Below are 12,931 nucleotides of genomic sequence, written 5' to 3' on the forward strand. Positions count from 1 at the left end.
TTAAAGAAAAATTCATGAAATTGGTAAAATGTTGCACTGAAATTTTGGCTGGAAATTACAGCTCTCGGTACATGAACATTTGTTCGAAAATCGAAATATTTTTCTCTATGTGGTTAACACTGGGATAGTGGCCATAAGGAATTTAAAATACCAGGAAATCTCAGGTAATTTATTTCTCCAGTACCAAAATTTGAGCAGTGACCCCTGAGATTTTTATTCTTGATATTGAAAGAGAATAAGTGAAAGATTCCTCAAGGAAAGTTTGAGCAACAGTTTAATTCTTTCACTTTCAAGGTGCATACTACCCTTTAAAGCCATGGGGGTTTGGGAAAGAAAACAACTAGTACACAAGACCTACGTGAAGAAAGCTTTATTATAGTTACTTCATAGAGGAAAATAAACACAATAATTATTTTTTCTTCCAAATTTTACTAATATACGGATGAACTTCAATGATAAAACTTGTGGAAATACAATAAGCTAAAACAATGGGTACCCACATTCTCTCCTCTGCTCTCTAAGGCAATTTTCTATTGAATGCAGTTTACAATTGAATAGATAGACCCCAAGGCAACACAAGCTCATTGAAAACAATAAAAATATAGCTCAAAAAAATTGCTGCTGTCCAAATCCCTTCACACAGCATTTGTATATTTTCTTCCTATAACATACAGGAAATTAAACAGACCTTTCTGATCTAATGATTTCTGCGGTTTTATAGTCCACTTGTTGTGTATTTCCTTTTCTTTAAATCCATTGTGAATGGTCTCAAATATCTAATAATATGAAAAAAATTTTTACAGAGAAATATGGCGTATCTGTGTAATAATTAAAGAATGAAAAAAATTTCCACTCAGTATCTGACTAAACAGTATGGCAATTTTCTATTCAAAAACAGTTTCAGATGAAATCTTGGTATAGACGGGCTGGATAAACACTTAACGGTGATCCCAGTTAATTAATATTGTAGCATTTTATGCCCATTTTATGCATATTTGCAATTCAAAAAAAAAGGCATGTCTGTAACTTCTTTTTCTCTTTATTTGTTGTGCACGTATAGCATGACATATTGTTGAATCTGTTTTTAACTTTATATAGATCTGATGTTCTGTAAAATATATTGCTATTTCCAGTACAACCGAAACAAAGAGGAGAAAAAAAGATGAGCTATGGGAGACCAGATACAATCTCAGATCCCAATGCTGAGAGAAAATTCTATACTTTTGACATGGATATTAGTATAAAATCAACAGCGTAACTAGACTTGTTTATTTGGGCCACACATTTGCTTCTCTGGGTTTTCTAAATATGCAAAATCTTCAAGTTCAACATATACAAACACGATCGGAACAAATCTGGGATAATTGGATGGTGAAGTAATGTCAATATAATCTGGCAAATGTAACCTCATCTGCTTTTCTTTTTGAGTTACTACTTGAGTTACACACTTGATTTTATGAGTTATCAATAATATCACAACATTCAACTATAGGGCACCTAACACTTTCGAGAAATTTGAAAAATATGAATATCTAATTATCCCAAATTAGTCCTGATCGTGTTTACTATTGACAACAGCTAGTCAGCGGTTGCCAATGTGCACAGTCAGCTATCAAAACAAAGACGATTCTCGATAAATCCACCCTTGCTCATAGTAAGTACAATGGATAGAAAAGGCTGGAGCACTCATTAAAATTGCTCAAGAAGCCTACACCAGTTATGAGTATAAAAAAAAGGAAAAATTCCAAGATTCTGTTTATTTCACCGACATACCACCCAAGAGGTAGCTTATTTACACTGAAGGCATAGCTCTTAACAACAAAGTCCTTGTCGCTGTTGTTAATAGATCTCATTGGATTCTTGTGCAGATTACAGACCAATTAAATATAGACTGATCTGAAATTAAGTCTCTTGTTTATGGGAGAAATGTACACTTACAGTCTAAATGAAAAATAGCAACGTGAAACCCATACTTGAAGATAAATTGATGTAGCTATTTCTTATTTTGCTGCCTGCATTTTGTATCCTTGTCTTTTTTTTCGCACACACACACCAGCGGAAAGAGGTTTGTCGTATTTGATGTATCACTTGAAGGTCTGTTTGGATTCTTGTAAAGCAGTGGATGCCTCCGGCTCCTGACTGAAACCCTTAGCTGATATCTGTCTGAATTAAGGCCATCCTTTGTCTCTCTCAGCATTTACTTAAAGCCGTAGCACTGTAATAAAACGACAATACCGTGACTTTCAACAGAAAAAAAAGAAAAAAAAATTCAACCTCTGAACTTGAACTTGCAGCAGGCTGCTTGCGTGACATTCAATTCCAGAAGACCACTTGGGTTGGTGATCTCTTTTGTCGAGGAATTTGCAAATCACTACAAAAAATATGTCAGCAAATAAGTTTCGCGGCAGAATTCCATAGAAACTAAAATAAATGAACATCCCAAAATGGATCTTCATATAAATGCAAATTACCGGTACATAAATACTGATAAAAGTGTATTCCATATACATGAACACACTTTTAAAATAACCTTATCACCCAAGGAAAAAGACATTGGTCGGTGAATATTTGTAAGGAATAGGGAAGCTTTCCCTTTTTATAGTAACTAAGTTTTTAAATAAACGACCACACACTAAATTACCTACTAGCAACATGTACCTGAAATTCAACACAGAAATGGCTTGTGTATCATGGTGTACGAACTATCCAAAATCAGGTCATCGTAGATGACTTAGCGATTTTTTTAGTCTATTGCAATGAAATTGAGAGGTGACATGTCAGCCCTGGTCCAGCTTTCTTTGTTAAGATACTTCACAATAAGGCATTTTCCTGTTGTAAGTAGCTTGAGAACAGGGAATGCTGTGGGAGCGTCAACATGACATTGGAGTGGATTGTTAGAGACCCAGTGGCATTACCTCAGGATGTAAACAATAAGTGACAAAAAACAGACAGCTCTTTCAGTCATTATCGATTTTGTTATACATGTGTTTTACCACAGTGAATGTTTCTCATTGAATCATTTTTTAAAAAAGTTGAAACTTCTTGAAAACGCTGAAAGTATTGTTTGATGTAATGGCCACGGGATACAGGTAAAATGAATAGCTAGCTAGTGGTAGCTTGAAATCATACTAGACTCTATGACAGGAGAGATAGATGTCTGTGTGAAACCAAGTATGTATTGTGTAATGTTGGAAAAAAGAAAGTTCAACCAGAATTTCTGAATTGTGGTTTCGTGGACAGAGATAAAAATGACTGGGGAACACATCAGATCGAAGAACAGCAATCTACCAAATCTGATGAATTCCGTGGAGGGTTATCTTTGTCAGAAGTTAAAAAAAAATCTGACCTGTTATTTCAAAATTTTGTTCAAACATGGCTGAAAGCCAGCCATTTTGGGTATTACAACAAATAAAATAGCTTCTCAAGCTGTCAACTTTGGCAGGTATTGGTTGGGCATGTCAGAACAGTATTTTCAGACACAACCGAGACTAAAAGTCCTTCCACACTGCCTGATGGGCTTCTCACAGGGATGTCAATATCAATGATTTCTGTATGCCATCTCTAAACATAATTGATAAAGTCTTTGAATTAAGATTGATTGCCTACAAATTTTGTGCACTAGTGTTTTTATTTTGATTATTAAGCAAAAAGTTTAAATTAATATACTGCAATGGTCACATTTGATGTTTATCCATTCCAATGCATCCAAACGCCTTGTACACTTGTATGCGTGAAAACTGCAGATATAGGCATACTTGCATAAGTATATGTATATGAGCACATACTATATGTAAATGCAAATAAACAAAAGAAGAAATGCTCTATTTGGACTACCACAGAACATACCTCTACTTTAACCCTCCAATCACTATGGTTTGGCCCAAAACCATTGTTACCAATGGTGATTGTAGACCTGTTTATAGGGAATATGGGGGTTGAACAGGTTAAAAAAAGTTAACCTTACCCAGGGTTGTTTCCCACCCTAGGAGTCTGCCTATTGTCTTTCACAATTACTGTCTTTCAGAATTAGTCATTTTCAACAGCTTATTCTGAATGACATATTCACCTCAGTTCCCTTCAAACCTATGTGGATGGGGTTCCCAGTGTTTTAAATAGTGTGAAGTTATGAAGTTTAGGGACCGACACAAAGGGTTTGTAAATTCCTTTGTTTTTTTCACTCCTAGTAAACGGTCCATGCAAAGTTTTTAACCAGGTGACAAAAAAGCAGATTGTTTTCGTAAAACGTTGCATTTGATTGAGAGCATGACACTCTTTCTGGGATATATGTATGGTAGCATTGTGTGAATTGAAATGAGCAACATACTGGGTACAATACACATCACAAGTGGCTTCACCAAAGGAAGCACAATTTTCATGATACAATTTTCATTCGTTACACATTTTTGTGAAAGAAAGAATAATTACTTTGCTTTGGCATGTGTTAAAATGTGTGACTTCAAGTTGGTGGACTGGGCAAACTTCTTGTTGCAGCCGTCGAATGGACACACGTAAGGTCGGTCACCGGTGTGGATTCTGACATGCGTACGCAAGTTGAAATCCAATGAGAAGCGCTTCCCGCAGCCCTCAAACGTACACTATAAAACAAGGAGAAAATAAAACATACATGAAAATGCATGGGCGATATTACCTCCGATAGGTGCACAGAATCATTACACAAAAACCAGTCAAAATTTTCATTTCTATATACTTCGTGGGAAAGCATTGTTTGGTTTTTTTCTTTAAGTGCTTTTGATGCTCTTTAACCCTTTCACCACAATGGTTTGGTCTGAACCAATTGTTATCAATGGTGAGTGTGAAGCTCTATTTAAATAGAACAGGGAAGACCTTAAAAACATAAAGGATGGATCTATCAGAAGAACACTTGACTAACTTTCCTTACAAAAACAATCTGATATCCTAAGGGGCCCTCCCATTGTTGAGAAAAACAGAAACCCTAGGGCTATGCTGATTTGCACGATTTGGGGCCCAGTACTATTTGGTCTTGCCTCAAGAATGATTTTTGAACCCAACTTACCTGGAATGGCTTTTCACCTGTGTGTACCAACTGATGTCTTTTAAGTTTTGAACTCTCTACAAACGCCTTGCCGCACTCGGCACACACATGTACTCTGGGACCGTGGGTGTGCAAATGCTTCCTCATGGCTGAATTATCACGGAACATCTTCGTACAACCCTATTTAATGAGAGGAAATGGCAACTGTCATAGGAGACTGGCTGTCACAGATAACTAGGTCATGCAATAAAGGTCATAATTTATGGCACCATCTGTGGTAAATTAGATTTTCCATAAACATTTGTACCTAAAGTTAACTATTTAAAAACAATGCATATTGACAAGAGTCTATTGCTTGTACATATACAAAACAGTTCTTGGGAGACCTTTCTCTTTAAAACATTGACTATTGGAATGAGAAATCCATTTATCACTGAGCTCACCTTGTGTGGACACGCTATTGTTCTGGCAACCTCTTCATCCTTCACCTTCTTGGGTCTCATTCTGTGCCTGTGAAACAACGTAAACTGGGCTTTAAAAATCACGCTGAATATAAATCCAAACAAGTTCACATGATTCAACAATTTTCATCCATTCTGATGTTGAACTTTTGTTGAAAGTCACTTCTGTGCTTCGATATCCACTACATACGCGAGAAATTTAATTTCAAGACTGGGTTCTGGCTACGTGTACTTTTTTTATATTTCTAAAAATCAACATCCATAATCAGTGTAATTATAGCCATTGCAAAGAGGACTTATCAGACCATATGAAACTTGTGCAACATTGTTTTTGTTTGCAAGTGTACACAAAATTGTGCATACTTTCAAATAAATTCAGTCTGGTCACTGTGCACTCCTTTTATGAGTTTCATTTCCATATCCTCAAACGTTTGGATGCATATCAAAATTAACCTCAGAAACAACAAGAGGGCATTAAACAATTTGAAGTGGTTTGCATGGAAATGGTAAGCACTTTCAATAAAATAAGTCTGAAATGTAAGAAAATCACCAAAATTCAAGAAAACTGCAACTAATATTTAATTTCAGACCTTGGAGTGTAAGATTTCCATATGGATATGAATGTCCTACATGACTTACGCAGACTTTGCAAACTCTGCTAATTGTTTTGGGTCACTAAGATCCACCCCTGGTAGACCGCCGGGCGGCAACTTTTTGCCAGTCATGTACTCGGAGTAATCCGGCGTGTCCCCCGCAGCAACTTCATGCTGGGTAGTGATGATCTGTTGGGTTGGTTGTTGGATTTGGATGACTGGAGCTTGCTGGAGGATGACAGTTTGAGTCTCTGGTTCTAAGACAACATCAGTTTCATCCATGGATTTCTTCTCCTCTGTAACAACAACCAGTGTGATTCACTTTCTCTGTTTCATGGATTGTGTTTTCATTTCAGGAGGACAGAAAAAACTTAATTATCACAAAAACACAATCAATTCTGTTTCATTAATCAACTGTTGACACACTAAGACCCGTTTGTTAGGTGGGGAAATTGATGTTTTCCTACAAGGCACACCTATTTGAGATTATGAGTAACTCTGGATTTTAAAAAGAATCAAACATTTTTTTGAAAGGGGCATAAATTACCAAGGATGTACAGAAAAAATGTATGAATGATGGAGTGAACAACTTTGATGGTCATTGACTTCACAGACATATATATATATTTCTTAAGGATTGTCAACATGACTATTGGTACTTCATCTGAATGCATATATTAGTGTATATATACAACTTCCATCAAAAGTAATCTCCATCCAGTGAAGCTGAACACAAATAAATAAAATATAATAAATACATAATAAAGAACATCGATCCTTAAGATATTACTTTGTTATTAAGCATAACTATGTCTATTGTTGGTGCATATTACATATTAATGCATAATTATTTTTTTTGTTTGACAGCTCTGAAATATTTTCAAAGGATAATACACTACTGTTAAATTTGTGATGAACATTCACTGACTCAAAAGAAACACTGCAAAATATTCATTGAAGAAAAATAGATATAGTAAGAGTGACAATATGGATGTTTAAATTGAACGCTAAAATAATATTCGGCATATAAAACACCTGTGGACGGTGATAAAATCAAACACTGGCCATGGAGTATGGAGGAAATACCGTATGTGATCGTCATGATAAGCAACGTCGTTTCTGTCTCCAAAACACAGCCTTGGTCCTGAATAAATACAAGTGATCGGTTTTCCTTCAATTTTTGGGGCACAGACTGCGTTTTACACAACTTTCCCGTAGACACTACGAAAAACGTACTCGACAGGGCTTCTTTTGACGCCATTTTGTTCCGCCATATTGTTTTAAAAGGACGCGAATTTTCCCAACTTTTCACGGGGCCATAACACAACATTGCATCGAAATAACTGGACCTATGAAACCGCATATGAGTCTTACATGTTCCGACTGCATATTAGAATGAAAATTTTCAATTTTTCGGGACATTTTCTCAATGTTTTCGATGATTTTGGCCGCCATATTTGACCGCCATGTTAATATGGCGGCGCCCATGGAATCAAAATGGCCGAAAACGTGAAAAATCAAAACAATTCGATGATTTTGAGTTTCTGTTCATAATAATTCCGAAAATGCTACAGTTTTCGGACGAAAATAGTTGTCCATACATAAGCTTATCATCCGGGAACCCGATTGGCTATTTCCTACTACGTCACATGATCAACTCGTCCTCAAGTCTGTCAAATGTACATTTCCCTCGTTTATTCATTGAATTCTAACTAAATGATTGCAAGTAATGACTGCAAATAAATGCGTTAAAATCGCAATAAGTATAAGAAGGCAACAACTTGCTACGTTTACAGTAACTGTGTATTGATTCATACCTGAGGCCCACATGGTCACGGAAAATTCTCCCTCCAGGGTTTTGATTTGTACTTGCTTTTGTTCCCATTTTCGCGTGTTCTTGTCGGTGTCGAACGTAAGCTCGCCTGCCGACGCTGCATTCTTTTTTGATGACTTCTTGCCGCGTCTACCCCGCTTTCCTGTAGCAATGAGTGCTTCATCGATTAATTCTGGTGCTGGTACAGGCACTGAGTCGATTATTGAATTCGCTGCATGAATATCTTCTGGGTCTCCTCCAACGATCTCTTCCCTTGTTTGCAACTCTATCTCTTCTCTGTCTGACACTGGCAGCGGTTGAAGTGCAATCATGGGTTGTGTATCCTCTATTGTCGTTTCTACGGTCTCTATGTTTTCTACAGGTATCGTTTCCACTTCAACCTCCTGCACTGGTAACTCCACTTCGGAACCTATAACATTTATAGTCGCCATTTTGATTACGGGCCTTGGTAAAATGGCGCCGTCTTCTTTGCTGGGGGTCCGCACGCTCTTTCAAAATCTCATCATATCACGTGATGATCGTCGAGAAAATACGAGATGATGAAGAATATTTCGTCAAGTTCGTGGGAGACAAAACACCTGATGAGGTGGGAAAACAATGTGAAGTATGATAAGGTAGCTTTACCTGGTTTCTTTGACATTATTGAAGCACACGTTTAAGTGGATGTGGACTGAGATTGTGATATAAACTCAAAGATGACTGTGTTTTACTATGGGCCAATAAATTGTTGAAAAAAAGACACAAAGACCAAAATAAAACATGATAAAAATATAAAGGAGCAGTTATATCCAGTTGAAAATTGATATATATGTATGTCAGCTTTGGAACAGCAGATGTACATATATCAAAGTGGACATACTAAGCAAGCCCTTTTGAAAAAAAATCAAATTTGATCTGTAATTTTGCAGTTCCAAGTTGAGCAATCGTATCATAAGTTGTATAGATTGCTATTAACTCAAGCCAATGGTATTGCTTCATTCACCCAATCGAAACTGTAAAGGGAAAAATGTTTCAGTTTCTTTCCCTTCATTTATTCATCCTTTATTGTATGCAGCTTATTTTACTTCATCTGCATTTGATATATTTGGCAAAATGTGTCCATGTTAGTTGAGAATGTACCATGACGGCAACAAACAGGAGAAAATAGCATTACAACTGCTAAAAAGAATTGTTAAACATAATATTCAATGAACTTGCAAATTCTCATTTTTGTTACTGAACATCGTCATAGACTGTCAGTAACATACTATTGTCGTTGTTGAATAGACTGGTCATTCACTCAACAAAAAATAGAATAGACCTCTGGTATACCAACAGAAATCGCACAATTTTCCCCCAGTATGGGTTCTCATGTGGACTTGAGTCAATCACAGCATTTTAAATTAACAGCTATCGGCAGTGTAGAATTTCAACAACCTATTTCAGCGATGTATCTTGGGGTTTGTTTGTTTGTTTGTTTGTTTGTTTGTTTGTGTTTTGTTTTTGTGGATTTTTGGAAGTGTGGATTTTCACATTTCCAAGCTTCAACAAAGAGGATTAAAGAAGTATCATAAGTAAAAAATCTGGCCAATCCTGTATTTTTCAGCGAATAATTTGAGATACATAGTAGTTTGAGAGGACCTATTGTGATCAAAATATATTACAGAGGAGGATTGTACAAAGTAGACAGCTCTTTGAAATTGTCACAAATCAATAAACTTGCAAATTTGAAAATTTTATATCCAAGTCATGTGTTATTCTAAAATGTCATCTGGAAAATTTTCTCCCTTGTATCCCTGGGGTGTGCAACCTCCTATGAAAAATATTGGTATGATTCTTTCTGTATGATATTTACTGTTGGGCAAAAACCACCCCACTGAGTGATGGGTGAACCACAAGATTTTCACCTGTTCACAATATATATGCACTAGTGATAGCCAGTTTATATATTGCATATGGTGTACCCATAGTTGAGGTGGTTTATAGTATATTGGAATTTTTTTGTGAAGTTTAAAAGGGGAATTTTTTTCAACCTCACATGAGTTCAATTTGTACGACATTGCAAATACAGCACTTTTCATGTCTGGTTCCTCATGTTGCTGTATTTTTTACCGTCATCTGATTGGTTAGACTGTGAAGACCAGTCGTGTCCGGATGCTCCTTACCTCCACCCTTGTTCTTGTTTGACGAAATTTGACTATCTCCAAAGTTGATATCTTGGCCATGGTTTCATCCAGATTAGCCTAATTTTGTTTGATTTCTTTCCACTTCGCCGAAGGTACGGAGCGCCCTCACATGATGGTCTTTACAGTCTACTGATTGGTATATGTCTGTTTTATGATAAAATGATAGCTAAATCATATGAGACCACATACATCATGTAAACAAATTAAACTGCAAAAATTGGCTCAAGGGTTCACTTGAAGTCAACTGTGAAGTACATTCTGAGAACAAAGACACATACTAAGGTAGGATGCATCTTCAGGACAGATATTCAAATTTGCAAATTATTTTTAAAATACTTTTCCGGTCTATTGCGTCCATTGGTTCAGTTTGAAGCTCTTGGGGTACCGTTAAAGAATACTTTTACCATCTTACTTTTATAAAAATTAATATTTTATTTCTTTCCCATAGAATGAGCAGGGATGGCTGCCATTTTGAATAAAATATTGGTTAATTTCAGATAATTTGTTTCCAAAGTACCAACATTTGTAGGGCGACCCCTGGATTTTATTCTTGATGTTGAAAGGGAATGGATGAGTCTTCTTTTAGGAAAGTTTGAGCAAAGGTTAAGTCTTAAGATTGGCGACGGGGGCAAACTACCTGATATTAAAATGCATTATGGGTAAAAGGTCAGCTTCTCACCTCAGCAAGAGTTTGAGATAGCGATTCTATAAGTATTTTTAACACAAATACAATTGCTGTGCATGTTATGGCAAGAAGTTGTTTAATCCCCAAATTAGCAAAACTCATTCATCTTTTTTAGGCATTTCTGCCATTAAATTCCTTTTAATAACCTAAAACTTTATTTATGCTTCTTTAGAAATCGATCATATTTAAAATATAATCAATTGTCCGAAAGTTTGCTGACTCACTTAGGTGGCAAAATCATATTTAAGGTGCAGAAAATTAAAAGGAATTCCTATGTTGGTTCATGAAGTTCCAAAATAATACCTTTGTACAGGGTATCATAGACGCTGACTGAAAATGCACTTGTGTGTGACTGCTGCACAAGTTGAGTATACTCAGGAAAATAATGACTAACATTCAAGACCAAATTAGGAACTGGGAAAAAAACTTATCCAAATTCAATTTTACCTAACCATCTATTGGGGCATACGTTTCTGGCGTCAATGCAAACTACAAACAGTATCAAAAGTAATGGAGGGGGAGGGGAGGGGGAGAAGGAGACATACAATCTGTCAGACTAAAGAGCAATGTACATTTGCAGAATGTCATTTTATTCAAAACAAATATTCAACACATACAACTATATACATAACACAAAAACAATGATATATGCAGTTTCACCATTCTCATTTTAGAACTGAAATTTACATAGCATAGATACTCCTTTCCTTTCACTACAATAACCTTTGACCATCAAACTGAAGAAATAAGTGTTTTAAAACTATTGTTGGATGTGGTCTATTTTTAAATATATACCCTCGAATTCTTATATCGGATCATTAGCGTACACACTGAAATGTACAAATATAGATTAATCGGACCACTCTTTGGGAAGCTGTGAAATAATTTAAAGATGTTAACACCTAAAAGGGAAACAACTTTACAAACGATTTCAATTCTGTATTCGGGACAATCATCTGACATTTCAGTTGTTTTGTCTGAATTGCTGGTTACAAGTCACTAACTGTATATGATACCTTCATTGAAAACAGTAATAACACAGCCTTGAATGTGAAAGACTTCAACATTTGCTTAAACTTTCCTCAAGGAAATGTGTCCTTTCAAAATGAAGAATACAGATCAGTTGTCACAATGTAAAATTTTGAGACCAGAAAACAAAGTAAAATTTGAAATTCAAAATGGCTGCCATAACTCTGCTGAAAAAAAATTTAAATTCTCAAAAAAAATACAACAATGAAAATGTTATTTACTCCAAGGGCTTCAAAATGAACCTAAACAAGTGGTAAAACAGAAAAGCATTGCAAAATATTTGAGAGTCCAAATATCTATCCCGAAGCGCATCCTACCTTAACGAAAAGCTTACAGGCCATACAAGATAGTAGTCATTCTACAAAATTGACAGTAAACCTTGAGAGAGAGAGAGGGGCAGTTTCAAAACAAAAAAAATCTATTTGCTGTTATGGTATACCTTGAAAAAGAGCATTTTTAAAGCAAAAAAGATATGTATTTGCTGACAAACACACTGCATTATCCTTATTAAAGATACCGGTATCTTACTACCCTATTGAATCATCATGGATGACAGTAACATAAATCACCATAATCCAGTGAGTGGATGATGATTTCTCGTTCGCTATCCTCTTAATTATGTTCAGAAAAAATAAATCGGACTGTTTTTCAAGAATAGTTATCATAGAAAATTGACATCCATCATAAAGTCACATTTTACAGAAGTGTTACGTCACTGATTAAACAATGTTTACTGTGCAACATGTCCTAATGAACTTTGCTGTAATTGAGACACCTGTCTAGTGTGAAAAAGTTGTCACAACGCAGCACCATCAGATTCTATTTAAAGTAATCTGCATGGACACTGACACTGTCCATGCAGTCTTTAATTGAGAGGTTCCATAATCATTTATTTCAGAGCTAATAATACTACACACATCAAATGACTCATACAAGATAAAATCTCAGATTACTAAAAGACAGTGAGAATGTTGCAAAATCACCAATTTACAGGAATGCAGACAGATGTCTGCTAATTATAGAGAATACTTGAGAATATCTGATAAACCTACGGATGCGTTCAGCAAAAGCTGCTGCATTCAGAGTATCATGTGACCCAGATATGATAATGGAAAATTAATTGGAACAATAACTTTATAACTTAATTTAT

General features: G+C 35.8%; 1 protein-coding gene across 1 annotated transcript; it reads right to left on the minus strand.

Annotated features, from left to right (window-relative positions):
• Positions 1 to 355: 355 nt before the first annotated feature.
• On the minus strand, positions 356 to 8,480 carry LOC139149686 (transcriptional repressor protein YY1-like). The gene is made up of 6 exons (XM_070721556.1): positions 7,886 to 8,480; positions 6,115 to 6,364; positions 5,458 to 5,524; positions 5,036 to 5,194; positions 4,426 to 4,595; positions 356 to 2,215 (listed from the first exon to the last, which is right to left on the minus strand). The coding sequence occupies exons 1-6, from the start codon at positions 8,331 to 8,333 to the stop codon at positions 2,191 to 2,193; spliced, it is 1,119 nt and encodes a 372-aa protein (XP_070577657.1). The 5' UTR covers positions 8,334 to 8,480; the 3' UTR covers positions 356 to 2,190.
• Positions 8,481 to 12,931: the final 4,451 nt, after the last annotated feature.

Source organism: Ptychodera flava, chromosome 14 (assembly GCF_041260155.1).
Source record: "Ptychodera flava strain L36383 chromosome 14, AS_Pfla_20210202, whole genome shotgun sequence".
Taxonomy (NCBI): domain Eukaryota; kingdom Metazoa; phylum Hemichordata; class Enteropneusta; family Ptychoderidae; genus Ptychodera; species Ptychodera flava.

What these genes read in the sequence shown, in the direction of transcription:
- LOC139149686 (XM_070721556.1), bottom strand. Translation starts at nt 8,333, where the DNA reads ATGGCGACTATAAATGTTATAGGTTCCGAAGTGGAGTTACCAGTGCAG. An exon ending in GCAGAGTTTGCAAAGTCTGC is followed by an intron (nt 5,525 to 6,114) that starts GTAAGTCATGTA and finishes GTTGTTTCACAG; the next exon opens with GCACAGAATGAGACCCAAGA. An exon ending in CAGGTGAAAAGCCATTCCAG is followed by an intron (nt 4,596 to 5,035) that starts GTAAGTTGGGTT and finishes CTTGTTTTATAG; the next exon opens with TGTACGTTTGAGGGCTGCGG.